Source organism: Trachypithecus francoisi, unplaced genomic scaffold (assembly GCF_009764315.1).
Source record: "Trachypithecus francoisi isolate TF-2019V2 unplaced genomic scaffold, Tfra_2.0 Lachesis_group3, whole genome shotgun sequence".
NCBI classification, from domain to species: Eukaryota; Metazoa; Chordata; class Mammalia; order Primates; family Cercopithecidae; genus Trachypithecus; species Trachypithecus francoisi.
Window position 1 is genome coordinate 126,424,514 of NW_022681468.1, and position 14,395 is coordinate 126,438,908.

Here is a 14,395-nt window from a genome sequence, read left to right on the forward strand (position 1 = left end):
ATGCACTTATAGTCCTAGCTACTCAGGAGGCTGAGGGCGGGAGGACAGATTGAGCCCTGGAGGCGGAAGTTGCAGTGAGCCATTATTGCGCCACTGCACTCTAGCCTGGGTCACAGAGTGAGACTGTGTCAATCAGTGAATCAATCAAAGATTTCAGCTATTTGATATAGCAAAGTACTACTATCACAAATATATTAAATAAATAAATTCAAAAGTTTAATAAACTTCCTAATTCTATATTGTGGAAGTACGTGGGAGGAAAAGTAACAGCACTAAGAGTTCTCAATGTCAACATCAGGAAGTGAGAAAGCACAAAACATCATCAGTTTCTGGGTTCACTTCCATTTTACTGAAGTGGAAAATTCTTTGTTTGCATTTATTATTGTGTTCCCAAGAACAAAAAAGAAACAATTCAAATTTCAAAAATATAAACTTTGAAAAACTATTGCTAAATCATACCATCTTTCTTATCTGTTCTATCCTTTTTTGAATGTGCGTATGAGAGAAAGAAAGGAGTATGAATACAAGTTAAATACGCCATTTTTGGAATTTTTAAAAATAGACATGCTGCTTAAAAGTTGTAGCAATGGGCCGGGCGCGGTGGCTCAAGCCTGTAATCCCAGCACTTTGGGAGGCCGAGACGGGCGGATCACGAGGTCAGGAGATCGAGACCATCCTGGCTAATACGGTGAAACCCCGTTTCTACTAAAAATACAAAAAACTAGCCGGGCGACGAGGCGGGCGCCTGTAGTCCCAGCTATCGGGAGGCTGAGACAGGAGAATGGCGTGAACCCGGGAGGCGGAGCTTGCAGTGAGCTGAGAGCCGGCCACTGCACTCCAGCCTGGGCGGCAGAGCAAGACTCCGTCTCAAAAAAAAAAAAAAAAAAAAAAAAAAAAAAAAAAAAAAAAAAAAAAAAAAAAAAAAAAGTTGTAGCAATGGTTATCCTAATGTTTTTTCTATACATGGAAGATTTTCTAAAATTACAAAATATTTATGGTATCAACATTTTAAGACAAAATTGAATTAAATTACAAAAGTTTCCATCCAAACAGAAAAAATCCTAATGTCTGTTTTAGACAATATACAGGAGTTTCAAGCAACATCGAGTTGCCTAAACTGTATGTTTTTGGCAAAATATGATTATGTTTTAAGCAATCTAACTTGGATTTAAAAAACAAATTACTGTAGAAAGGGCTGCCACACATGCCAATTTCTCATTATGCAAGGCTTTGCCAGGCTGAAAGTCACTATTCATTCATGTAAGAATAAGATTAGTAAGATTAAGTGACTAAGGCCTAACTCATGAAATAAAATTATTATTAGATTGCAATGAATATTTTGATCCAATTCCATATATTTCTAACAACTGGTATAAACTCTCTGCATTTTAATCTTGGCACCAAATTCTGATAGCAAAAGTCTGAGGTAGCACTTTAAATTTAAAAGTTCAAGAACTACTTTGGCAGTGGAGATAAAGTACTGATTAAACCAAAGTCCCTATATTTGAATGTAATATAGCCTAAGAGAGCAAGGTAAATGTATCCATATAAATGTCAGTCATAAATAAAGCATCATAATAATTCTTAAATTGTTTTAATACAACTACATAACATCCTACATTTCTCAAATTTGCTGGGAAAAGTTTGAATATTCTAAAGGCTTGTAAAAGATGCATTTTGCAAATGCAAACAAACGTACCTGTTAGTACAAGTCTGTCCTACCATTTGCAAATTTCCAAAGGTCCTTTCAGAAAAGCAAACATGGTTTCCCTAGGAGGCTAAAGAGGCTTCTCTGAACTTCCTGGCATTCGAGCCCACGGACTGACAGCTGTAATTTCTTCCTCATGTGGCCCTACTCCTTTCCTGCCCTCGTTAAAAAGTGGACCCTTGCTCCTCACTGTGAAAAGAAAATTTTAAAAATTAAAATTAAAAAAAAAAAGAGGAACAAAAATGTGGATCTATGTTCAGCTACAGTCCTTTGGAGCGCTAAGCTAGTGCCAGGAAAATGCTGCCATTTCAGGTGGAAACCATGAAGATGCAAGGGAGTGACGAACAGCCCATACTCATGTTGTCACTCTGGTAATTCAGGTTTTAGAACATACAAGTGCTAAACTTTAATCCTGTATTAGAAATTAAGGGTTTTTTTTTGTTTGTTTCTGGTTTTTTTTTTTTCAAAATTAGACCCATGGTATGAAAATGCGTATGAGCCAGTGGTGTCACTGACAGGAAAACCCTGTGCAATGTAAGGCTGAGCTGTGAAGCGTGCAGCGCCCAGTCAGGGGCACTACTCAGACCGCACTGCAGAACACCGTGCTGGGTCCTGAGCACAGGCAAAAACCAGGCGCTGACAAAAAGTGTCATGTCCACTGATCCAAAAGAACAAACAGCCTTTCTTTTGGAAAGGCTTGGAAGCCACAACCATGCCTGCTGAGGTCCAGGGGAAGAAATGAGGACTGTTCAACCTTGAAAAGGAGATAATGATAACCATGCAGCAGAGACTTTGTTTACTTGGTACTCGAGTAGGGCAGAGGTCAGAAGAGGGGAGTTTTTGTTTTTGCTTGTTTGTTTGTTTGTTTTTAGACAGGGTCTGGCTCTGTCACCCAGGCTGGAGCACAGTGGTGCAATCACAGCTCACTGCAACCTCCGCCTCCTGGGTTCAAGTGATCCTCCCATCTCAACCTCCCAAGGAGCTGGGACCACTATGCCCAGTTAATTTTTGTATTTGTTGTACACACAGGGTTTTGCCATGTTGCCCAGGCTGGTCTCGAAATCCTCAGCTCAAGCGATCGGCCCACCTTGCCTTCCCAAAGTGTTAGGGTTACAGGCATGAGCCACCAAGCCCAGCGGAAGTAGATTTGATTACCTTATTAATATTCTACGGTTAAGCCTAAAATCGTAGAATGGTAGTAACTGCCACATACCAGAAACATTCAAACACAGTTAGATGTCCATCTGTTAGGGATGTTGTATTACATGGAAATTTCAATGTTACCTTTGATATTTATTTGCTCCCATGTAATATTTCCAGGTACTAATGGGAATTTCATTTTTGAAACTTTTCTATGATTTTTGCTTCTAAGCAATGGCTTCCTGGCTTTCAATTTCTAATTTAAATTCCTTCATTATGAAAAGGGAATTTAGTATCTGGTATTAAAAGCAAAGAGTAACAAATACAGAAAACCTAGCATATTGGCAAGAACAAGTTATCAGAAACCTGTGAAAAGAGTTGTTGTTGAGGTTCCTCTTGGTTATATCCATGAAATTCATGGACAGCCTGAATTACTTCATTTGTAGAAATGAGAAAAGACAGCACATTTATCACTCTACTAAGTCTTACTATATAATCAAAGCCAATCTCATGACTGCCTGAAAGGAAATATGGTTCCAAGTTCCAGCTGTGTTTCACACCAGCAGTTTCATGTGAGGTCCTCATGAGTCCTAGAGAAGACCTACTTTCTGGCCCAACAAGGGAACCCAAGGCTTTTTTTAAAATGTAATTTTCTATTATAGATTTAAAACTACCGGAAATATCACAAAATGAACTCCCGTTTTCCCCTACTACAGTCAAAATAATGGAAGGCATGGTCTCCATAAGAATTATTTATCTTGGCCGGGCGTGGTGGCTCACACCTGTAATCCTAACACTTTGGGAGGCCAAGGTGGGGAGATCACTTGAGGTCAGGAGTTCAAAACCAGCCTGGCCAACATGGTGAAACCCTGTCTCTACTAAAATTATAAAACTTAGCAGGGCACGATGGCACACGCCTGTAACTCCAGCTACTCAGGAGGCTGAGGCAGGGGAATCCCTTGAACTCGGGAGGTGGAGGTTGCCGTGAGCCGAGATTGCGCCATTGCACTCTAGCCTGGGCAACAGGAGTGAAAACTTCATCTCGGGGAAAAAAAAAAAAAAAAAAAGAATTATCTTAGATGGTGGCAAAGAGGAGAACATAGAATATATACACTCTAAACTGGAATGATTTATGTAGTTGTTTTAATGCTTCCCTAGCTTGTTTGTCTCCATGACACTTATCTATCGTAACGGTGTATTTCTTGTTCATGCATTTATTGTCTGTCTCCTCCAACTATAATATAAGCTCCATGAAGCCAGAGACCTTGTCTTTTAATCACTGATGTATCCCCAGTACCTAGGATAGTGTCTGGGATTGATTCCCAAGGAATATTTTTTTGAATAAAGGAAGAAAGGAAGGAAAGAAGAAATTTCCACAAGATAAAAGAACACTCAATATTTTCGGGCTGGAAATGTACCAATCTCTTGGCTTAGTGCTATGTAGGAGGGCACAAATACAATACTTATATTCATGTTTCAAATGACCAAATCATAACTAAAATCTAACTAGGGAAAAAAAAGGTAACGCAGGTATTTAACTTACTTTAAGAGTCTATAATATGCAAATCGGAACATTTCTTGGATATAGACTGAGACAAACGCTCCAAAGATCAGCAGATATTTCTGTGTTGGTCCATCTTTGTTGTCAGTAATGACTCTTGCCATGAACCAAACAAGGGACGAAATCAGTAGAGACACCAACCAGAAGAAAGCTCTGAAAAATAGGGGAAAAAAAGTTACACGTGAACATCAGTACAGGATTAATAATGTTTAAAAGCAGGAAAAAAAAAAAAAACCTGCTTGAGAAGGAAGAGATTTCTTGACGTTTTAATAAGAAAAAAAAAAAAAGTCCTCATAAAGTGATGCTCTGATCAGTTGTTCTTAACGGTACATTTTCCTTGGTGAGACAGACATGTCCAAGAGGAATGTTGAGGTTTCCCAACAGTTACTCTTTTTTCAGTGACCCTGCTATTTGCAAGTACATTTGCAGACTCTATCTGCCAAGGGCTGTCTAGCTAGAAACTTGGTTATTTGTTACTCTTTCTAATCAATGCTCTGCCCATTGAAGAGCCAAAACAAGAAAATATACAACTGATTACTGTAATTTTCATATTCTAAAAACTTACAAGAAATTATGGATTTACTGGTCAGATATCTGCAAAGATGAGTATCTTTTCCAGAAAAATATCTACATCTCTATTAAAGTGATTGGTATAAAATTCAACTTGAAAACCTGTGTTCTGGTCTGGATCAGTATCCAAGCCCTCCAGGTCTTACAGCACCCCTGGGGATTCTAATGATTATAGCAAACTTTACAGACCTTTCCCCAAATCTCTATTGTTTTTAAAATGACATGCAACGAAGCACTTTCAATACGTTTGTGGGAGGTGAAGAAATGCAGAAAACTGGGAATCACTGGCCTAGTCTGGTGCCAACAGAGACTCATCAGGGGAGGGGGATGTGGTATGTGCAAGTAAGAGCCAGGTGATGACTGGGATGGGACACCACAATCCGGTATTTATCAAGCTCCCACAAGGAGATGTACAGTCAGGTGCTTCGGTGTTTTTACAGGTTTCCACCCTTCGGCTGCACAATGGAGCCATTCAAAAGGAGCTTAAAAAAAAAAAATTTCTGAAGCCCGAATCCCATCCCCTAGACATTCTGATTCAGCGGATCGGGGTGGGGGTGGGCATCGGCCTGTTTTAAAGCACCTGGCCACAGGTGATTCTAATTGGCAGAGGTCGCGCACTACTATCCTAGACGCCAATGGTTCTTAACCCTTTGGGGACTACAGATGCCTTTGAGAATCTGAGGGAAATTAGGGACTCCCTCTCCAGAAAATGAAGGATGCTGACGATGCATATATGAACTTATCCATAATTTTTTTATACAACTTTAGTGGCTCCACAGATCACTAAACCCTAGCCATGGGCCCCAGGCAAAAGGCCCTGACCCCCAGAGTGCGCTTCTTCCTAAGAGAGCGAGGCGCCTTTGGGGAGCGGGATCTCCGCTCTCCCCCTCTCAACCCTCCTCCCGTCCGAAACGCAACAAGGTCGAGCCGCGCGGTGGGGGCGCCGAGGGTCGCGGGTAACCCCGACGGGGGAGGGGAGCCCCGGCGTCCGGGTTTCCCGACGCGACCGCCTCACCCGGCGATGAGGAAGATGATACGCAATGGCTCGGTGGCGATGGTGAAGACATAGAGGGCGAGCGCAGGCCCGAAGGCAATGAAGGCGCAGCCGAAGAACACGGCCGCCGTCATGGCCACCGCGGAAACCGACCCGGGGGCCCGCTGGGTACGCGAGATGCTCCCGGCGCGGGCGGGGTTCGGTGGGTGGGGCTCTGGGTGGGGGGCTGAGCCGGACGCGGGGGGCGGGGCGGGGCTCGGGGGCGGACGGGGGCGGGGCTGAGCGGGGCTCGGGGGCGGGGCACGTGGGGGCGGGGGCGGGGCACGTGGGTCGCGGGGCGAGGCGGGGCGTGGGGTTAAACGCTAGGGCCGTGGGGACCGGGCGGGGCGTGGGCTGAGGGTGCCGGGCGCAGGGGCGGGCTCAAGGCGGTGAGTGCGGACCCCACTGTTGGGCCCTCTGTTCTACCGGGTGTTCAGTAGCGCCAGGGCACGCCGCAGCTCCTGCTGCCGAAGCGGGCGTCCTCGGCGGCGTTTGGGCCCCCACAGATACACCCCGATCGGGTTCCAGTGCCGGCCGCGAGGTGGCTAAGAGAAGGGGAGCTCCCCAGCCCACCTTGGAGCCGCATGCACCGAGAACAGGCAGAGATTCCAAGTCACCTAAAGAGACTAAAGAAAAACGTAGCGCAGGCACAAGCAGGATTCCTTTTTAAATAGTGTTTGTTTGTTTGTTTAGCACATTTGGATAGTTGCGGGAACTTCGTACTCCATCCTATATAAAACCTAGGCTGGGATGGCAGTGACCCCAGCGATAACCCAGAGATGGTAAAATGATGAAAGAGTGATGGAAGAAGCTGCCCTTCTGAGGACTGTTTTGGCCAAATGGTTTTTTTTTCCCTCAAATCTTCAAAAAAGTTGTTTTTGCAGGCATTGTGTGACCACCCTACAAGCAATAGTAACATCTCACAGCTCCGTCTTCTCACAGTCGTTCATTTCACTTGCTTATTTTTCTTCCCCGTTAAAATGCGAACTCCTGGGGGACAGGGAGTTTGCTTTGCTCTTTGTTGCTTCCTCAGCACCTAGAAGTTCACTAATATCTGTTGAGTAAGTGAAATAATTTAAAAAAGAAAATAAACACCTGTATTAATTTCTGAAAGGTTTAAAAATTAAAACGTAAGCTCTCTGATCATTCACATCCAAGTTAGATTTTTCTTTATGTTGAATAAGAATAATGCTTCATCGGTTATTTTGATCAATGTGCCTGACACAGGTAAGTGCTATGTAAGTGTTAACCGCTCCTACATAATGCCCATCATGAATAACGATTTTGGCAATCCACATTTTAAAAAACACCAGTAGACAGATTTTGGGACCTGACAGGTGTTTTGCAGCTCACCTCTCAAAATGGACCTTCAAATAATACAACTGCAGGTATTTAATTCTTACAGAAAAACATTACCTTTGCCGGATTAAAAGTCATATATATTTCCATTCACTCCCACAGAATATTTCTTCAGATTCCAGTGACTGTATTTTGAATGGTCGAATCCCAGCACACCTATCAAAACTCAGGTTGAGGCAACAGTTCAGAGTGATAGATCTGCTTTGTAAAGATACGGAAAATGAGATTCCAGACTGGAGGTCCTCAGCATAACACAGGCATGAAATGGTAATGGCCTGAATCAGGGAATTAGCAGGACTAATGGAGGGAAGCAGACAAATTTAATAGAAGTTTAGGAATTGTACAAACAGAATTTAGTGACTAATGAGTTACACAGAGTGAGATGGGGGAAGAGTCAAGGATGAGGGCTTCTAGAGATTTCGGGCTTAAGTGGATGCTGTGGAGATAGGAGAAGGAGAGAATATGGCAAAGTAGACACGATAATGGGTACCATTTTGTTATTTTGTTGTTGTTGTTTTGGAGACGGAGTCTAACTCTGTCGCCGTCACCCAAGCTAGCGTGCAGTGGCGTGATCTCAGCTCACTGCAACCTCTGCCCCCCAGGTTCAAGCAGTTCTCCTGCCTCAGCCTCCCGAGTAGCTGGGACTATAGGCACATGCCACCATGCCTGGGTTGTTTTTATATTTTAGTAGAGACAGGGTTTCACAATGTTGGCCAGGCCAGTCTCGAACTCCTGACCTCAAGTGATCTGCCCACCTCAGCCTCCCAAAGTGCTGGAATTACAGGCGTAAGCCATCATGCCTGGCCTTCATTTTGGATGCCTTAAGATTGAGATACTTGTAGTACTCCAAATGGAGGTGTTCAGTAGGCAACTACATATACAGAATCAGGAGAGAAAGAGACTGAACATCAGAGCTGAGACCAGAATACCTGAAGCCGTGAGAGTACATAGAATCATCTAGATAGCTAGTAAAGCCGGAACAAGGCCTATGCCAGAACACCAACATTAAAGGTATGAAGAGAAGAGGAGCTTCATAAGAAACTGAAAAGGAGTGGCCAAGAGGGTAACAAGAAAACTGGGGGAATATGGTGCTGTGGAAGCCAAGGGTAAAACATTTCAGAAAGAAGGGCAGTCCAGAGGTTAATCAGGTGGCCAGGCACAGTGGCTCATGCATGTAATCCCAGCACTTTGGGAGGCCGAGGCAGGTGGATCACTTGAGGTCAGGAGTTTGAGATCAGCCTGGCCAACATGGTGAAACCCTGTCTCTACTAAAAATACAAAAATTAGCCGGGTGTGGTGGCAGGCACCTGTAATCCCAGCTACTCAGGAGGCTGCGACAGAAGAATCACTTGAACCTGGGAGGCGGAAGTTGCAGTGAGCCAAGATTGCGCCACTGCACTCCAGCCTGGGCCACAGAGTGAGACTTCTCTGTCTCCAAACAAACAAACAAATCCAAGCCACCAGTGAATTATGTCCACTGGATTTAGCCATACAGAGGTCATCAGTGACCCTCCCAGACATAGGGATAAAAGGCAGTCTGCAAAATATTCTTACATGAATCTGTGGTAAGAAAAAAAGGAAAGAGGAGAAAATGGAGAAATTTAGCTTTGGAAGAGAGGAGACAGGACACCAGCTGAAGACAGGAAATGGAGGGATCTTCAGAGCACTTCACCCAGTTTCCTGGTAACAAGTGATGCAATTTTGATCCTGCTGTGATCCTGAAGGTCAGAATGAAGTTACTGGCCCTATAGGAGTCAACCCTAGGACCCAGATTTTATGCAGCACTGGTTTTGTTGATGGTACAGGATGAGAGTCTTAACTACATTCTCTTCGAGTTGTTTTCAACTTCAGCTTGCAAACAATATTCATAAGTAAATTTTTTTTTAAGGCAATGCAAAAGAAAGTGGCTGGGCACAGTGGCTCACACCTGTAATCCCAGTACTTTGGGAGGCTGAGGCGGGTGGATCACTTGAGGTCAGGAGTTTGAGACCAGTCTAGCCAATATGGTGAAACCCCGTCTCTACTAAAAATACAAAAATTAACTGGGCGTGGGGGCACACACCTGTAGTCCCAGCTACTCAGGAGGCTGAGGCACGAGAATTGCTTGAACCCGGGAGGCAGAAGTTGCAGTGAGCCGAGATCATGCCACTGCATTCCAGCCTGGGTGACAGAGTGAGACTCCAACTCAAAAGTAAATAAGTAAATAAATAAATAAAGGCAATGCAAGAGGAAGAAACCTTAAGAAACAGAAACAAGGAGGGCAAATATTGTTCCTAAGAAATGAGATAAAGAATTACTACCTAGTTTATACTAAGTATCCATGTTTATCATGCCAAGTTGATTTAATTTATATTATATTTAATTTATATTCCAAATTTATAAACCATAAAACTAAATACCTTCCTTGAGACATCAGAGAGAAAATTGCAATGATGGTAGAGTATCACATGATCTGTATGAGAGAAGTTACCAGTGTTTCTTAGAATTTTAGAGCTGGGAAAGGACATAAAGATTATCCAATAAATTTCTTTTTAAAAAGCAAACAGAGGATACAACAAGCCTAGAAAATGATCCATTAATGAGCAGCAGAACCCGCTTGGAACCTGGAAGTCTTGATGTCTAGTTCAGGACTCTTTTTGCTAGATCCAGCTGCCTCAACTGAAGTCTGACACACTTTTGATCATTTATTGACTAATGTGACTACCTATATGAAATATTTCCCTAAAATTTCATTGCAATATTTACTCATAAGGAACAAAAATTTATTTCATGTATTTAGCCGTTACTTTTTTTTTTTTTTTGGAGTCTTGCTCTGTCGCCAGGCTGGAGTGCAGTGGTACGATCTCGGCTCACCGCAACCTCTGCCTCCTGGATTCAAGTAATTCTCCTGCCTCAGCTTCCTGAGTAGCTGGGACTACAGGCACACGCCACCACTCCCGGCTAATTTTTGTATTTTTAGTAGAGACAGGGTTTCACCATGTTGGCTAGGATGGTCTCGATCTCTTGACCTCATGATCTGCCCGCCTCAGCCTCCCAAAGTGCTGGGATTACAGGCGTGAGCCACCGTGCCCAGCCAGCAGTCGCTATTCTTAACCACAGCAATTTCCATTTTTCTTTCATCACCTAACTACTTTTGCCTTAGGCAAATGTATATTTATTTATTTTAATTTATTGTTTGTTTTATTTTCTATAGTGCATTCTCATATATCCCTGGAACTAATATTGGAACACCAATCTTGAGGGTTGGAATCATGAAGTGGGAGAGAGGGTTTACTCAATTTATCAATACCTAAACAACATTCTGGGTGATCTCTTTAAAAGCAAATCCATCTATACTTAATAAAGATTAATATAGTGTAAGATATTTAACACAGATTAAGATAGTATAAGGCAGTGGTCCCCAACCTTTTTGGTATCAGGAACTAGCTTCCTGGAAGACAGTTTTTCTGTGGACTGTGGGTTGGGGTGAGGGGGATGGTTTCAGGATGAAACTCTTCCACCTCAGATCATCAGGCATTAGATTCTCATAAGGAACACAAAACCTAGATCCCTCACATGCACAGTTCACCACAGGGTTCACACTCCTATGAGAATCTGATGCTGCCATTGATGTGGCAGGAGGCAGAGTTCAGGCAGTAATGCTCACTGGCCTGCCACTCACCTCCTGCTGTGTGGCCCAGTTCCTAACAAGCCACAGGCCAGTACCTACCCATGTTCCCAGAATTGGGGACCCCGTAAGGTATTTAACAAAGATTAAAAGATAAGAACCAGAATAAAGATCATATAAGGCCAAGGTGGGAGGATTGCTTGAGCCCAGGACTTTAAGACAAGCCTAGGCAACATGGTGAAACCCTGTTTCTACAAAAAAAATACAAAAATTAGGTTGGGCGCAGTGACTCACACCTGTAATCCCAGCACTTTGGGAGGCCAAGGTGGACAGATCACCTGAGGTCAGGATTTTGAGACCAGCCTGGCCAACATGGGGAAAATGCATCTCTACTAAAAATACAAAAATTGACTGGACACAGTGGTTCACACCTGTAATCCCAGCACTTGGGGAGGCTGAGGTGAGCAGACTGCCTGAGCTCAGGAGTTCGCAACCAGCCTGCACAACATGGTGAAACCACGTCTCTACTAAAATAAAAAAATTAGCTGGGCATGGTGGAAGGTGCCTGTAGTCCCAGCTACTGGGGAGGCTGAGGAGGAGAATCGCTTGAACCCGGGAGTGAGCCGAGATCATGCCACTGCACTCCAGCCTGAGCAACATAGTGAGACTCTGTCTCAAAAACAAAAGCAAAAAGCAAAACAAAGAAACAAAAAATTAGCCGGGCGTGGTGGCGCATGCTTGTAATCCCAGCTACTCAAGAGGCTGAGGCAGGAGAATCCCTTGAACCTGGGAGGTGGAGGTTGCAGTGAGCCGAGATCGCGCCACTGCACTCCAGCCTGGATGACAGAGCAAAACTCTGTCTCAAAAAAAAAAAAAAAAAAAAAAAAGCCAGGCATGATGGTCCATGCCTATAGTCCCAAATGCTCAGGATGTTGCGGTGGGAGGATTGCTTGAGCCCAGGAGGTCGAGGCTGCAGTGAGTTAAGATTGCACCACTGCACTTCAGCCTGGATGACAGTGAAACTGTCTCAAAGAAAAGTAAATGGAGAACAAAACTTCTAAATTACACTTAGCTCCCAAATTACACTTCACTTACTTCGTGGGCATGTTAATTTTGATGATGACTGAAGTACTGATTATTTCATTTATGTGTGATTATTTTGACACAGGATCTCGCTTCTGTCGCCCAGGCTGGAGTGCAGTGGCACTATCACAGCTCATTGCAGCCTAACCTCCTGGGCACAAGCGATCCTCCCACTTCAGCCTCCAGAGTAGCTGGGACTACAGGTGCGTGCCACCACGCCCGGATAATTTTTGTATTTTTTTCGTAGAGACAGGGTTTCCCCACATTGCCTAGGCTGGTCTCCAACTCTTGAGCTCAAGTGATCCACCTGCCTCTCAGCCTCCCAGAGTGTTGGGATTACAGGCGTGAGCCACTGCGCCAGGCAATTCTTTCATTTATTAAACACCTACCATGTGCCAGACCCCTTACTGGGTATGGTGGATACAAAAACTAAAGACACAACTCCCACCGTTCAGGAGCTTAGAGTCTATCTAGTAGAGAAGGAAAGTAAATAGACAACTCAAATCCATGTGGTGAGTGACACTTTGGGCATACACAGGAGGCTTCTAAGCAGGGGTGGATTGTAGCTAAAATCTTGCCAGAGAAACCGTCAGTGAGTCTTTTTTTTTTTTTTTTCCCTGAGACAAGAGTGTCACTCTGTTGCCCAGGCTGGAGTGCAGTGGCATGATCTTGGCTCACTGGAAACTCCACCTCCCGAGTTGAAGTGATTCTCCTGCCTCAGCCTCCCCAGTAACTAGGATTGCAGGTGCCCACCACCACGCCCGTCTATTTTTGTATTTTTAGTAGAGACGGGGTTTCACCATGTTGGCCAGGCTGGTTTTGAACTCCTGACCTCAAGTGATCTGCCTGCCTCGGCCTCCGAAAGTGCTGGGATTACAGATGTGAGCCACCGCGCCCGGCCCCTCAGTGAGTCTTGAAAGTAAGTGGAGGCCAACCAGGTAAAGAAGGAGGAAGTCGGCAGAAGGAGCAATGTAAGCAAAGGAATGAAATGATACGATGTGTGGGGGAACTGCAATTACTCATGAGGTTCAAAGGAAGAGTATGAGTTAAGGCGTGACGAGATTTAAGGCTGGGGAGAAAGATGTGGGGATGGCAAAGGACTTTGTTTGCCATGCAAAAGAGTTTTTATTCCCAAGGTTAGGCAGTACCACTAAAGCATTATATGTGGCAGGGACAGGATAAGATGCCACCTGTAAAACTCAGCACTGTGAAAACTGGATTGGAGGAAAATAAAATTAGAGGTGGGGAGACTGATTTGGAGAGATTAGAGTGATCTAGGCAGAAGCTGAGGGGGCCTCAACAAAGACAGTGGCAGTAATAATGGACAAGTAGATAGGGGTAGGACCCATAAAATCTGGAGGTTGACTAAGGATCTACACAGATGATGGTGCTACGTATTATGATGGAAAAAGGATAGGCTGCCACCGCCCCCAGAAGTGGGGTTTGCTTGGGGAGGGGGAAAAGACAGAGTTGAGTCTGAGTTTTAGACATGTTGTGTGTGATGTACCTGTAGTAGATCCAAGGGGGGATGTCCGGTAGGCGGGTAACTTTGAGGTCTGGCCCTCTGGAAAGTGGCTGGGGCTAGAGATACACGTTTGAAAACTGTTTTAGCTTTCTGTTGCTGCTGTGCTGAATTACCACAAACTCAGTGACATAAAGCAGCACAAATTTAGACTTACAGTTCTGGAAGTCGTAAGTACAAAATGGGTCTGACCTGGGCTAAAATCAAGGTGTCGGAGCAGGCTGGCCCCTTCTGGAGGCTGTAGGGGAGAATCCTTTTCCAGATCCTGGAGGCTGCTCACATTCCTTGGCTCACGACTCTGCACAGCATCGCAGCACCTTTTCTCCCTCTGCATCCATCATCACCTGACTTTCTTCTAATTCTGACTCTTCCTGTCCTCTCATGAGAAGGACCCCTAGGATTACATTGGGTCCACTTGGATCAAGATAATCTCCCATTTCATGATCCTTAACTCGATCCCCTCTGCAAACTCCTTTTTGCCATACAAAGTAACATTCAGAGGTTCCAGGGATTAAGACATGACCATCTTTGAGGGGGTAGAGGAAGGGGGGTAGGGGCATTATTCAGCCTTACCACAGAAGTTATGAGCATTTAAAGAGCCACGAAAAAGGGTGAAATTATTGTGCACAAGTGGGAATCATGGGAATACTGTCAGAGAAGCCAAGGAAAGAACATTTCTTGGGTGGGGGAGAAATATACGGTGAAATGCTGCCAAGAAGTTAGCTAGGAACAGAACTGAAAACTGTCTACTACTTTAGCAGCTAGGCTGTCGTAAGCACAATGTCAGTGAAGTGGTGGGGGGTGGGGGGTGG

At 44.3% G+C, this 14,395-nt stretch overlaps 1 protein-coding gene across 1 annotated transcript in view; it reads right to left on the reverse strand.

Annotated features, from left to right (window-relative positions):
- Window positions 1-6,206, reverse strand: part of APH1B (aph-1 homolog B, gamma-secretase subunit) — a 30,980-nt gene extending 24,774 nt beyond the window's left edge. Inside the window, exons 1-2 of the mRNA XM_033189844.1 lie at window positions 5,995-6,206; window positions 4,392-4,562 (exon numbers count right to left, since the gene is read on the reverse strand). Of these exons, the coding sequence (XP_033045735.1) occupies window positions 4,392-4,562; window positions 5,995-6,107 (284 nt within the window). The 5' untranslated portion in view covers window positions 6,108-6,206. The remainder of the gene's footprint in view (window positions 1-4,391; window positions 4,563-5,994) is intronic.
- Between the last annotated feature and the right edge of the window lie 8,189 nt (window positions 6,207-14,395).